The sequence below is a fragment of the Coturnix japonica genome, chromosome 3, assembly GCF_001577835.2.
Source record: "Coturnix japonica isolate 7356 chromosome 3, Coturnix japonica 2.1, whole genome shotgun sequence".
Taxonomy (NCBI): Eukaryota; Metazoa; Chordata; class Aves; order Galliformes; family Phasianidae; genus Coturnix; species Coturnix japonica.
The window spans coordinates 80,256,400-80,271,563 of NC_029518.1; the positions used below are offsets into that span (position 1 = coordinate 80,256,400).

The following is a 15,164-nucleotide window of genomic DNA, read 5'->3' on the forward strand; positions in this document are numbered from 1 at the left end:
TAGTTTTATGAAGTAGAAACCTCAAAATGATAGAAAATAGCTAGCAATTTCAGCTTGCATAACGACAGAATTCAGTCAATGCATTCAGTTGAACATTTATATGAGCATATCTGTTTCTGTTAGAAATGGTTTCACTAAAATTTATATCTACTTTCTAACACTACGTATCCTTATACATGGTTGTATGCATGAGCAGCTTATGGCACCTTCAAAACTATTTTTGAGAGATTGCATGTATCAGTTTATTATGATCATCCATTGTTATAACTGCCTTTTACAAATATTAACTCATTATTAGGGAAGGAGTTATAAATAATAAAAAAAAACAGATTACAATAAATATCAGCCTGCACAAAACTGCATATCTTTATTCTATGTCATCGTGTCTCTGCCCCTTTTTCTCTCTCCAGAGAAAAAAATCTGTGAAGTAAAATGAAAGCAATCATCACAATTTTAATTTCAAGTTCAACATTCATGAGATTCTTGTGAGCTTTTTTTTTTTTAGGTAAAAGAGTTTGCATTATCCTTTGCTCAAAACCAACAACAAAACATGTACACAAGACATATGAGCACAAAACAAACAAGAACAGAACAAGCTGTTGTAGATCTCAGAGAGCTTGTATCTGGGCTATACTTTTTACATTCAAATTAGTTCTAACCATTGAATGATATGAAAAAGTGACAGCTTCATCCTGAAAGTGTTTGAGAGCAGTGTTTTAGACTTCATAGTGCTGAGTCACATTTAATCACTGGATTGCTAGTAAAATGGTGCCCAGAGAGGTAGTAGGATCCCCATCCCTGTAAGCACTCACAGCCTGGCTGGATGGGGTTCTGAGTGATCTGATTGAGCTGTGGTGTCCCTGTTCACTGCAGCAGTGTTAGAATAATAGAATTATAGAGTCACCAAGGTTGGAAAAGACTTCCAAGATCATCCAGTCCAACCATTTAACTACCACCAATATTTCAGTAATCTTCAAAAAAATCAGTAAGTAAATGTATTTTCCACATATTAAACTCCTTATTAGTCTGATCATTCTTTGCCTTATATTTTCTTCTTTTTCATTTACTTTTTTGCTCATGTCCTTTGGCATATTAAAACACTTTCTTCCTACTCAGTATTTTGCGCAGACTGATCCATACACACCCCTGAGCCTACTCCAGGTCTAAGTTAAGATGTCCTGGTTTTTGCTTATAAATGGCTCCTTGCCTAAGTGTTTCTTTTTCTGTGCACACCCTACTGGTTACCATTAAATCAGTAGCTACATCAGCACATTAATAGTCCTCCACCCTTACTCCTCAGCCATCATGTTGTTCCCCTACGCAGTTCTGGTCTAATCACTCTCCCCTGTGATGAGCTTCACTAGGCTAGACATTTGTCTTTGAAGGAATAGTCATTACCACCCTACACTTACACCAAACATAGGAATCCCAGCATCTGCACTTACAGTCCCATAGAAGCTCATCCCTGCAGTTCCAGTTTTCCTGTTTAACTTTATTGATTTCTCTTTCAGATATACCTTAAATACAATCTAAATACATATACCAAACATACAGGCTTTCCTACATAAATGTATTTTCCTAATGCAGTCTGTTTTCCAAGGCAGTTTCTCTCTTTCATAGCTTCACAATACTCATTCCAGGAGGTTTTCTTCTATTAGTCCCTGAGTCAGGACTTTTTGCAACTCTATAGGCTCAAGGCTGATCCTGCTGCTTCCGTGCCACTAGCAGACACACTCTTGTAATCCCTAGTCAGCAGTTTCCACAACCATAAGCACTTCCATGCCCTTTGCAAGGATATCTATATCATAGACACAACAGGCAATTTATTTTGCTACACTTTTTTTCTTCAAGAGTCATGTTGGAGATGCTCTCAGCAATCTTTTTTGCACAGGACTGAATTGTTATTTATTTGATGTTCTACATCACCTACAGAATATTTGTTTGAGAGTTATCTTCAGACATTTGTCTGTTTAACTATTCCTTCAGTGATTTATTAAGCACAACCTTGCATATTCCCTCCATGTCAGAGAAAAAAGCACTCTGATGTGTTCCATAACTCAAGTGCATGCATTGTTAGATACTTGTCATCTGTTGGCACTGTTCTTCATTTGAGGGGAAATCAGCTGATGTATTATTCATATTCTTCTACAACAGTTTCAGACCTGTGTGTGAAGTTCTTATGCATCCCAGATAAAACCAGCAGCACCTCTGTAGCAGTTGATTTCTGTATGGGGTGCAGAGAGCCCCAGACTGCTGTGTAAATACAGTTGTGCTGGTTAGTTGGGAGGCCACCAGAAACGTTTACATTTCAGCTTGGATTCTTTTTGGTGGCTTGTTCATTTCAGTTCTGGCCATAACTTCTGTCTTTGAAGTCTTAGAACAAATGTCAGAGTGGATTAAAAGTCCATGGGACAACAGCTCTTTCCAATGACGTCTAAAATTCCAAGATATGCAAAAATGAAACAGACAGAATATTTCAGTGGGAGTTAACAGTGCTACATCTCTGACAACAAAAGGATTAGGTTCCAAACTGAGTAGTAATATTTCCTTGTGTTCGTGACTAGTGGGGGAAAAAGGGTAAAAGAATACTCACCCAAGGAGTTTCACAGAGTGAGTTTTCCATTTGGATCCTGCTTTGTAGGAGTGTCTATAGATTCCTTCTTTGTAAAGGAAAAAATCCTCATATACCTTCATTATAGCTAAAAGAAAAAAATAAAGAAAAAAGAAAGAAAATAGTAGGAAAAATCAGCACAGTCAGCAAATATTGCTTGTACCCTAGATTGCTCGTTGAATTTTAGCAGTGAGATTTTGTGTGTCATACTGTGTGGGTGTACTTTGTAATTAGAATTACTAATTACTCAGAAATCTCCTCTTATGACTAAACCAAGGGAAATATTCCAACAGACCTCTCAAAAGTCTCCTGTAAAATTAGCTGGGTTTCCCTGTCCTGGAAACTCCCTATGACAGATCCATTTCAATAAAAAATGAAGAAATATCTCCTATGGGCTTATACGAGTTTTCTCAGGTCTGTACAAATCCAGTCCACTAAGACAAATCTCCTCAGGGTTCATACATTCCTCAGTTCTGACAAGCATCTGCGTGGTGCAGAGAAGTATTTAACAACCAATATAAATGCATGTGTCCTATGAAATATGGCAGAGTGATAAACATTTGCATTTTGTTTAAAATTCATACAGAGTTAATTAGGTAGACTGGAATCTACTTATGGAAAAGTAGATTTCTTATGTCTTTGTTTATTATGACTTTCAAATGAAAGTATTGTAAAACTATGGATTGCAGTACAGTGTGTCAGTAACAATGTAAGGCCAACAAGCTGATGAACTGTAAGTTTAGTGCAAGAGAATGAATACTGCAATCTGTACTTTACATCTTTTCACAGGAATATCACTTGCTTCAATTTTAAGGAAAATATTTTGAGTTTCTTCTCCAATTTATTCTGCTACATTAGTTCCATTTGTTTTGTTACTTGCTTGGCTACAAGATCCAGAGAAAATATTTTCCAGCTTACATTACCTAAATAGAAGTGTGATCATAAGCTTAATTTCAGTCTACATTTAGCTTATGATTTTATCACACTTATATCTGCCTAGAGCATCTCCCCTGTGAGGAAAGGCCGATCAACTTGGATCTATTCAGTCTTGAGAAAAGAAGACTCAGAGAGCAACTTATTAACATTTATAAGTATCTGAGCTGTGGGAGACAAAGGGACATGGCCAACCTCTTTTCAGCAGTCTGTGGGGACAGGACAAGGGAAAATGGCCACAAACTGGAGCATAGGAAGTTCCACACCAATATACAAAGGAACTTCTTCACAGTGAGGGTGATGGAGCACTGGAACAGGCTGCCCAGGGAGGTTGTGGAGTCTCCTTCTATGGAGACTCAAGACCCGCCTGGGCGCCTACCTGTGTGATGTGGTGTAGGGAACTTGCTTTGACAGGAGGGTTGGACTCGATGATCTCTAGAGGTCCCTTCCAACCCCTACAATTCTGTGATTCTGTGAAATTGCCACACTGCCTGTGTGGCAATTACCACACATGATAATTAATGCATCTGTCTTAAATTCTTATGCCTCAGGAATCCAATAAAGTACGTTTCAATGACAATTTTCATGTGGTTGGAGCATTAAAACATATGTGTCCTGTATAGATCTGCAGTATCCATCCAGTAAGGTGAGCTCATGATACAGTTTATTATTCATCTGTCATGTTTTCAGATTACTTTCCCCTACCTGAATATTGTCATAAACTTGAAGGAAATTAATTGTCTTTATGACCTCTTGGCCTTTATCAATTTGGCTAGAAACAGAAAGCATTTTCAAATTTTAGGAGGCAGAAAGACAGGAGGAAAAAGAACAGCTCAAAACATAGTCATTTACATAGGTTTCATTTACCCCGGAAACCTGTCTGAAAATATTCATTGTTAATAAGTTCACTCATATCCAAAATTTATGCAGATAGCAACACGCAGAGAATAAGCAACCATGATGATAAGTGGCAAGAATTTGGAAGAGTTTTATCAGTTAAATAAGAAAAATAAATTTAATGAATAATGCCACAGCTTCTGCCAGAGCTGTCTGCAGGATGAGAGCTCACAGTTATTGATAGCAACAGACCAAGTGGAAAATAGCACAAAATTTACCCTTGGCTCGTAGCTGCAAGGTCAGGACTCAACAAAAGTTCCCTGCAAAGGTTTACCCCTTCCTATCACAGGTTCTCCAGTGTATAGATCTAGGAACTCCTGTGGTTATCCTATCCTATATCAATACTATCAGGTTAATTTGTTCGATTTCAGTAAAAAAAATTTATTCTGTATCAGCACCTCTAAATCAAAAGTATGTTCTTGGCTCTTTGAAAAATTATCACACTGATAGGAAATACAACATTTGAAATATATTTGCAAATTAACTTCAGCTGACATGAGAAAATTTCAGCTGGTTGTGTATTTGTGGTTATGTACATATGTAGGATATGTATATATTCTGTATACGTAGATCTGTATATAATTGTATATATTTGCATATATGCATATTTATTTATGCGTACCTATTTTAAAATCCTGCATATTAATCAGGAGTTGTGTGCATTAAGTGTAGGGTAGACAGAAAGGTGATAATTCAAAGTCAAGCACTGAGATATTTTTATGTTTTCCGAGACCTTGTCCTGATATGGACTGTGACTTGGAAGGGATCACACTTTTCCAGCCAGCTGTGTGCCATCCCACATCAAAGCAACCATGCATTTTCCAAAATGAAAGAATTAATTATTAATGAATTGGAAGAAGCACTAATTTTTTTGCCTTACTGTAGCTCGTGCATATGAACTACTTCACTCATGCTGAGTTGTCAGATCCTTGCATAAACACAGAAGATTATAAGACTTGTTATATTATGGTTTCCACTGAACACAATTTTTAAATTAGAATCCATGTATCTTAGACAAATGAAGATACAAAACCCCAAAATGTAGTTGCTATCAGAAGAAAAAAAAAAAAAAAAAGTGTAGCAGAGTACATGAATGCAGCTTAGTACTTTCTCCAAATTTGTGGCAGCACATGTAATGTTCCCTTATTTCCAACACCATGATAAGTAAAATTCCAAATATTCAAAGCTTGTTATTGCTGAATATTATATGTATTGCCAGCAATGTGTTTTTAGCTTTCCTTTGGCTGAGAGCGGCTAACGTTATAGAAGAGAATCTTATCCTATGTCAGCACTGCAACTATAGGAGTATGTCATAAACTCCACTAAATACTAACTGCGGGCAATATTTGAATGTCTATTTGAAAATTTTCAAAGCATTAGTAAAACTACACGATGTTTATTTTAAATTTAATTTTAAAAGAAACTAGAGTTTCATCATCTGCACCTCAAACTGCTAATTGGTTCATTCTATACCAGATAAAACAGTAATGTTTGCCAGAGAGAAATTGTCATTAAAAGCTGTATAGGAAAATGTTTTTAATTATATTATTCCTATACCTACGTTAAGAACAGAAGTTTCCTTCATAATGTTGAAAGTCCACAGAGAAAACAAAATTATTCATAGTTAAACAAGATGATTTTCATCATCTTGAAAGGTTCTTGAATATTATCCAGCTATTAAATATTACTTATTACATTAGATAAGACTGGTCATAAGTACTTTGTAAGATCTTGAGGAATGACAAGTGAAGGAAAATGGAAAATCATTTTCAGTAGCTGAAGATCACTTTCAGGATGTTCTGAAAAAAAAATGCATGATATCATTTTAAAGTTAGAATCACATCCTGATTTCATTTGTATTATGGGAAGATAGAATAAGAACAGTGACAAACTACTAGATCGTAATAGAAACTCATTTAAGGATATCATTATAACACAGAGAAAGAAGGAATCACACCCAGTTGTAGAAGCTCTCAGATACATGCTCTTTTAAGATCTAGATTTTATCTTTCATGTATAACATTACCTTAACATGAGACTTGCTGAAAACACATTGACATTCCAAAAATGATATGAATCAGTGTGTGATTAAAACTTAACAAATGTCTGAATATAGATAATTTTATGTGTAAGATTTGGCGCAGATAGATTAAAATAGCAAACTATGTGTACATAGCAGGGCAAGGTAATATTAGAGAGCAGTCTGAGCTTCTGCCTTCAGGATTCAAACTGTTTCCTTTTCTCAAAACAAGTAGCAATACTGTGTTGCTTTTAGAAAAAAGTCATTGTGGGAAAGAATGTTTCCCTTGAGCAAACAAGGTTGGGCAGAAGAAGACAAATAGTACCGATTTTGTCAAAGTTGAGCTTCAAATTGCAACTGCTCACATAATGACCTTTAAGAAGCAATTTCAGCATCACAGTGCACTGAAATGAATTATATCTAATCATGTATTTTTCAGTAATGAATTGGAGGCCATGATAATTCATTATATAATTCAAGTCAGTAGAAATAAGAAGTTCTCCTGGTTTTGCATTGGTCATCCATCCAGAACAGATGGACATCCAGCACAATGCCCTTTCCCCACCCCCAGACGCTCTCAGCACCATCTGTGGCTGCAACCAGTCAAGCTAAACAACTCTTTTTTATTCCCTCATTTCCTGCTGCAGTATCTTTATTTCCTTAGGAGATCCGAGCCCTTGCACACCAAAATTCACATCAATGCTGAAGTTTCTAGGTGAGCTACTGCACATATGCCTCTTATATTCACCATGGAAAGCAATTTATGACTTCTAATATTTAGCTACTAGGTTGTTGTACATTAATTACTTCAGTGACAATATTAATGTTTCAAACTTACCATACCTTGCACAGGTCCTTTGGCCATGATTTCTTCCATTATATCAGTTTCCTGAGAGAAAGGAAGAGCAGCAGCAGAGACGGAAAGGGAAGAAAATACATTCTGTTAAATACCATAAACCACATACCAATTTATCACCATATGCATGCATCATCTATATACATACATATATAACAGGTTATATATGATATATGTAACACGTTGCCCAGCCAAGTTGTGAACGCCTCTTCCCTGGAAGCATTCAAGTCCAGGCTGGATGGCGCTTTGAGCAATCCGGTCTAGAGGGAGGTGCCCCTGCCTATGGAAGGGAGGTTGGAACTAGATGGTCTCAAAGATCCCTTCCAACCAAAACCATTCTAGGATTCTATGTTATATATGCACATGACATAAAATATACCACCTTACTTGTATTCCTGCTAAAGCATATTTGGTTTATCAAATGAGGAAAACTTTCAAGAATATGTTTAAGAAGAAATAATGCACATTTATGACTGCCTAATTTCTATCTTTAATTTTGTAAGAATCACAGCAGCATCACTTTGAAGAGATAAACTGAGAAACTACAAAGAATATAATCTTTGTAGAAAAGAAAAGTGCAAATATTTCCATATACAAAACTATTTTCAAGCCCCAGTGGACAAAATAAAAATGATAGAATGTGTGCACAGCATGAACTTACTTTTGAAGAGACCCTGTAGTGAGAGCCGCAGCGGTATAACCTATTGGAATCTTCGAAAGCATTGGGACAAGGCCCATTTGTATGGTTTTTTCCATATTCACTGGACACATTACACTGATTGTCACTTGGTGAATCCGGATGATGCTTCCAAGATAATGGATAGCAGGCATAGGATACAACCCTGATCAATTAAAAATAGATATAATAAGATTTTAAAACTATTATTCCAAGTTCATAATTATTTTATCACTGTAAATTTATGGAGACATTCATTCTTCAAGCATATGAATGCCTGATAAACCACAAAAAGACTACATTTATTGAAAATGGCTTGTGAAATGTGCAGCAAAAACTTTTAAGTGAAATTAATCATTTTCTGGCTTTATCTATATTTTCTAAAGAAATGCTGCTGAGAAGCTCAGGCCTCTTTATTTCTTTCAGCTAAAATGTGTATGACCTCATATTTTTTCACTACATGTGAGAAACTTTATATAAGTGAAAATTTGCTCACTTTTCTTTGTGAACTTCTGTTGACTGAAAAGTCCTCTATTATTTTTTTTTTCTAACAGTTTGGGTAAAAATAATTGGTTTGCTGACAAATGAATGAATTTGATGGTTCTTCCAAAGAGAGACAAAATGCTTAGCAATTAATAGTAACAGCTTAATTCACATTACCAAAAGACTTCTGGAAGGAATGCACCTCCTTAAAAAAGAAACAAATGGGAGATAAGTAGAAGTGACAGCACAGAACTGAGTTAATGAGCGCTCCAGCTGTAAAGCCATACTAGGAAAAGCATTTAGACATGGCCTGGTGACTGGGTTGATTATCTTGGTTCGTGAGAAAAATAAAATTCTCTGTAGTGATGCTGGCAGGAGGGACTTTGTCTATAACAAAATACATAACAGAGAAAGGGTAAAACTCAACAGGATTCAGTGGTGGAACTGCTATTTTATAATTGTACTGTTTTGCAACAACTTTCAGGCATTTATGCTTACAAGGAAGATGAGAATATGGTTAAGGAATTGCTTTATCTGTTGGTTTTGTTTCCCCATCCTATGAAAAATTTTCATCTTGACAGGTTTAAACTCAGGCTGAACTCAGAAAGTATACTTTGATATAGAGAAAGTTAGGAAGCAAAGAAGGATAGGATATTATCTGGAAGAGAATGTGAATAAAAAGAATAAGCAGAGGTATACTTGAAGGCTGGTGAATATGTGACATCTAGTATTCAGAAAGAGTTGGTGACAATCCTAGGGGAAGAACACCACAGGGCTTCTTCTGTAGGACCCTGGTTGTTGACAGCAGGATCCTCTCTGCTAAATGTTACTATAATGACAGACAATGCCATAATAGCACTACGTGTCTGGTCTATGCAAATCTGTGAGACCATCCTTGTTACTTCTCAGAAATGTATCTCAAAAGCTTTTCCAAATGAAGAGGATTTGCAGTCAAGCATACAGTAAGTAAATTTTTCACACTACTTGTTGCAAATCTGCATCAATGGTTTTGATTTCAAGGTTTTAGAGTTTATTTATAGAAAATAAGACTCATTTTTAACAATTTTGAATGAAATTATATATTCTACAAAGATTGTATTTTGAAAATACTAAGTCCAGTCATCGCTGGGCAGCTTTTATTGTAATAAATATTTCAAAATAATTAAAATTAATAGATTTCAGGAATTGTGGAGGAAATATTCAATAGAAAGCATGTGAAATTAATTGATTGTTCTTAAGTAAAAACAAATCTTTTAATAGCAAAGAGAACTTCTTCTGGGTGATTCTTCTCTACTCTCAGGCTTCATAGACTCGAAGGAATTTAGCACTGATTCTGTCAGAGGAGTGATTTGCAAAGGAGCTGCAGTAAATCACCTGAGATTTAAACTCATGCTAATTTTGGATGTGAAAATCTCCAAAGTGCTAAATCAAAGTAGCTTTGAAGAACAGGTTAAGAGCCATCTTTAAATCCAAGTGTTCAGAAGGATAGTGGAAAAAAATAAGTTGTTTCAAAAAACAGTAAGTCGAGGTTTTAATTCCTTACCTTGGCAACACATCAAAGACTTTATTACAATGAACTGCTTCCTCATACAGTAAGTTTCCTTATTTTAAATTGCTTATTCTGAATTGTTCAATCTTTTCTACTAAACATCCTTTATCCCTCAATAAATTGAAGCAAGCAAGGTGTATGTTTAAAATGCACTTGCTACCAATATGAAATATTTAAGCAAAGGCACACTGAATTTTCCAATAATTATTTTATAATTTTCATACTTTAGGTCTGTCTAGTTTTCCACATTAAAGTGCTGGATGTTTCTAACCCAAAAAAAACTTGAGAGTAAGCAAGAGAAAAGAGAAAAGACCTTGCCTTAAAACTCATAGAAGAAAAACAAAAAAAAAAGCATTAATGTGTTTAAGTACATGTTTATGTAAGCATACACATAAATAGGCAGCATAAACCTATGTTGTATTAAGACATTCTTGGTAAATTCATCTGAAGTTATGCTTCTACATTCAACTTTATCGGAACCTTTCTTTTCTATTGTGTTTATGTATCTGACTGGGAGATTAGGGCATCATTTAGAATATTATGATACCAGCAAGCTGGCCAAACCTAGTAACAATCATATCCTTACCATACCCTGAAACTAATGGGAGCCCAAGATATGAAACAGATCAAGCCCTGATTATATGCAGTATGTGCATTCAAGTGAATAACCTTGTAATTCCTGAAATTCTTTCTCATTTATTAAGACTAAATCATAACTTCCAGCACCACATTCAAAAAAAGATATTTTCAAACCAAACTGATTCCTCACAAACTGTGACTTGTAATTGAGATTTTTAAAATTAAGAATAATTGGAATTAGAATAAAGGTATATTCCTTAATTAATGGAGAAAGATAGAGAGAAAAGGAAAGAGTTAGCAATTTGACTACTCATGTAGCAGTTTTCACTGTTAAGCGTGTGCTCAGTTTTTATGTAAGTTCTCCTTATCAAGCCCTGTAGAAATCTTCCATTGACTTCACTGGGATAGTTTAGACCGGCACCTTTTTTTCCCCAAGAATCTATCAAAAATTGGAGATAAGCACACTTCAGAAACCAGAAAACCAGGAACTCTAATATATCATTGAACATTTTCTGTGAAAATTTACAACTCCACATAGAAAATCAATGTGCTTTCTACCTATTGCAGGCTATGGAGATAATGAAAAAAAAAAAAAATTGATTGCCAAATACAGGCTCATAAAATAAAAGTTACCTGGAAACATGAAGAAGCAAGCACCATTTCTCAGGAATCATTCAAAAGACACTTTAGACTTTTATCCCATACATTTCCAATTTTTGTAGTGAAAATAAAGGATAGTGGACATTAGAAAGAAAAATGACTTGGTGATCCACATTAGTGAACCGATACGATTATTTTTGCTTGGTTTCTTAGATAAATGTGTTATCCTTTGCTCTTGGGGCTAGAAGGACTGTCCACACTCTTTGGATTTTTCCTTAAGGTGGAATCATGAAGGACCTTTTCAACTTGAGGAACACAAATAATGATTTAGAAACGTTTATGAAAATGTGAAGGATAAATATCTTTAAGTTTAGTACTTTGATGTTGTATCAATAACTGGGGATAAATATGGGCAGCAGGCAAACATCTGTAAGAGTGCAGTGATGATGTATGTGTAGGAGCTGGCTCTGGAGCAATACAAATGATGTGTGGTGGACTGAGAAGATGACTGTGGACTGTAGAGGAATCTCAGATACTTAGAGAACCTTCAAATATTTGCCCTGCAAACTGGTTACTCGGACAGTTGGCTGAAAAGTCTGTTGACTACCTTGAGACATCAAGCAAAGGAGCAACAACAAACATCCTTTGAAATCTGAAGTATAGATACAGCTGGGTAAAGAAAGCACTTCATATGTCTTTAACACAACTTCTTTTCTTTATTGAAGGAACTAACAGTTGTATGCCTAAACTGTAACTGGAGAACACTGTCAGTAACCACACTACTTTAGGTAAAATATATATGTATATGGCTTCTTGCTATAGGAAGAAATTCATTATTATGGGGTCATGGTGGATATATCCATACCAAGCTAACAGACAGGGAGAACAGATACCTAGAAAGCTATCCTATTTCTGCATTCTTTAGGCCACTCCCTTTAAAATAAACTAGCTTCAAATGCTGTAGAAATAATACTGATTTAAATGAATCTTCTACCTTCTTGTAAAATCTCATGTTCCTATCTTTAACATGGTAGACAAACAACTCTAGCTAGAGTTATATTTACTCTGTTAGGAGCATGAGCTACAGATTAGGAGGACCCTTTTCAGTTTCCTAAAATTTACAGCCATAACTAATTTCTTTACTACTTTGACTTTACTTAAGTGAGGTGCTGAGGTCTTTACCAAGGTGAAGTCCTTTACTTCCCACTGTAATGACTTGCCTAGAGGGTCTTCCACTCAAAAATATCAAAACTAGTTCAATGTTTAGACCCCGGAATCCTCATCAGATAAAAAATAGTTCACCTTTCTGGTACAACTGAGGACAGGCAGAATGATTGCTTTATATACTCAGTGTCTGTGTGAATGACAGTGCTTTGGTCTTCACCTGGATTTCCTGGCTACCATGACAACTATGACGTCTAATGCAGCACATCTGACATTCTCCTGATCTGTTCATGGATTGTTTGCTTGTTTATAAACTAAAATTAAAAGTTGACAGACAGCAGACCTAAGATCTCTCTGCCTACAAATACAAGGTACATGAAAGAAAGATTAAGGGATTGGAGTGCATCAAAGTGAGGGGAAGTAGATTATTGTATGGAGCATAAAGCACAAAAATAAGTTTTACAATGTGAGAAAATAGCTGAAGTATAGAGTATATAAAATCCAGTTATTGCAAATCCTCTTATAAGCTGTTTCCAGGTACATTAAAGTCAAGAACTTGATTGGGAATGGACAGCACAGATTCACCAGGGCAAATCATGCATTCGCATGATGAGGTGGCCAGATGAAGTAATCTGGTTACATTGACATGACTAGCTCCACTGAGAATAAGAAAAGCATGGGATATAATTTACCTTGACTTTAGCAACACCTTCAGCAATTTCTAGATCAGCCTGTGAGAGAGCGGGACTGAGTGAGTTGGTTATAAAGCCAAAAACTGAAATAGACTGTCCTGATACAGGTTCTACAGTTAAAGTGACTTAGCGGCTCTTTACTAGTGACGTTCCCTACCTTCAGATTGTGTCATTTATTAAGAGCCTTGACAGTGGGACAAAAAACATGCTCATTAAATCCATGGAGGATGCCAGACTGTTGCTGAATGGTCAGTATGGTGGATGGCAGGGCTGTCATTCACAGGAACACTGAGAAGATGGACAAAGGAGGTGACCAAAATTTTATGAATGTGTGGTAGCAGTGGTCCCTCTCAACAAAAGTAAATACACAATACTGGTTTGTGTTAGCAAGACCAAAGCCAAGGCACTGTGAAAAGTGGCTATTTCCCTCAAGCGGTCACTTGCGGGCTTCTGTCCGGAATGTTGTGTTCAGTCATGGGATCCAAAATAATGACAACAAGCTGGAAAGTAAAGGGCCACAAAGGTGCTTAAGGCACTGAAGCATGTGATATACAAGGAGAAGCTAAGGGATATTAATTTTATCAGCCTGCATAAGGCTAAATGGAGTTCTAACCACTGTCTTCAAGTACATAAGGAGAGATCACAGAGGAGACAGAACAAGACTCTTCTTTGAGATGTAGATCTGAAAGGTATCAGTGATGAGCTTTGCCAAGGAAGATACTAATTAGATAAAATAAATGTTGAATAGGTTCTTTGCCACAAGAATGATCAAACAGAGCAATTTTGCAAGACTATGGAACCCTCATCCTCGAGATTCTCAAAATGTGATAGAGGACATGACCATAAGAAGTCTTGTTTAATTTCAAAACTACTTTGATATTGTTTGAACATTTTGAATGTTTCAAATATTGTCTTGCTCAACTCGTTGCTTTCTCAAGGTTGTTTAATACAAAGAACAGGTCTCCCAAACACAATGCAAGTGCATATATGATATTTCCCTAGACAGAAAAAGAAAAACTTTCCTTGTGTTTCTTGCAGTTATAGAGGTTACCATAACGAAAAAAATGAGATATAATGAGGCTCAGAAAATGGGAAGATAGTTGAATAGTTTTCTCAGCAAGAGCCCCTAGCTATCTCATTCAAAAGAGACTTCACCTACTTCTTTGGGAATGCTTCCCAGTTCCTGGACTTCGCTAATGTATTTTAAAGGAGGTATACATAAGAGACTGACTGCCCTGATGAGATGAATGCGGGTAATCTGATCTAAAACAGAGCTAAATCTTCCCATCAAAAAGATTAGAAATCATGATTATAACACATGTAACATAAGTGACTGGTTGAAGTTAAGATGAACTGAACACATAAACAGAATATTTACCCATGTGTTGTCAAATATCTCCAAGCACCATCAATACTGCCACCATTACATCCATGTTGATTCCTGGTATCACAAGAGATCAAGTTCTGAACAGAAAGATTGTCTGTGATTTGACCATCAGAATGAATTGTTATTCTATCTGCTGCAACACCTGTTTTGAAAAAAACTATGTTATCAAAACCAAATAATAACTCAGAGCTTCTTGGTGGTTGTTGTGAAAGAGGAACTGCAATACATCCATACTTTTCTGTCCGGGGAAATATTTTTACAAAAAAATTGCGATATTATATGCCAGAATTTTAGAGTTGTAAAAATGTAAAGCTCCATAAGCAACTTAGCTAGAATATTATAAATTGACATACTAGGATATATCTAAATATCAAACAAGATATTTACATAATTTCATTTAATAATCTCTCTATTTGTACTTGCATATTCAATTATAGTTAACTTCAGCAAAAGATATGAGGGCTACTCTGAAAGTAATGTCTCACATTTTATTACACCGATTATACATTAGAGTAGGATATTGATGTCATGGCAGTAGAAGCTGAACCTTCCCTACAGTGTTCAATTGCATTTTGTTGCTGTGTGACAGATGGCAGCAGAGGGCCAGTCTGACACAATGTCATCTGACATGGAAGTATGAGTGAAACAATGGCGTGGCATTTAATTCCTCAATGTGGAAAAAAATGCATCCCTTGTTGTTCACTGATGTTTGCTGAA

At 35.9% G+C, this 15,164-nt stretch overlaps 1 protein-coding gene across 5 annotated transcripts in view; it reads right to left on the reverse strand.

Annotated features, from left to right (window-relative positions):
* The window catches only part of TINAG (tubulointerstitial nephritis antigen), a 47,972-nt gene that overhangs the window by 14,765 nt on the left and 18,043 nt on the right, over nucleotides 1-15,164 (reverse strand). For 2 of the 5 annotated variants that reach the window (XM_015859253.2, XM_015859252.2), the window contains 4 exons: nucleotides 14,439-14,589; nucleotides 7,979-8,159; nucleotides 7,305-7,350; nucleotides 2,594-2,699 (listed from right to left, as the gene is read on the reverse strand). In XM_015859253.2, coding sequence (XP_015714739.1) covers nucleotides 2,594-2,699; nucleotides 7,305-7,350; nucleotides 7,979-8,159; nucleotides 14,439-14,589 — 484 coding nt within the window. Of the gene's footprint in view, nucleotides 1-332; nucleotides 421-931; nucleotides 2,435-2,593; nucleotides 2,700-6,107; nucleotides 6,241-7,304; nucleotides 7,351-7,978; nucleotides 8,160-14,438; nucleotides 14,590-15,164 lie in introns of those variants that run through there. The other 3 variants (XM_015859255.2, XM_015859254.2, XM_015859256.2) reach the window with 3 other exon arrangements.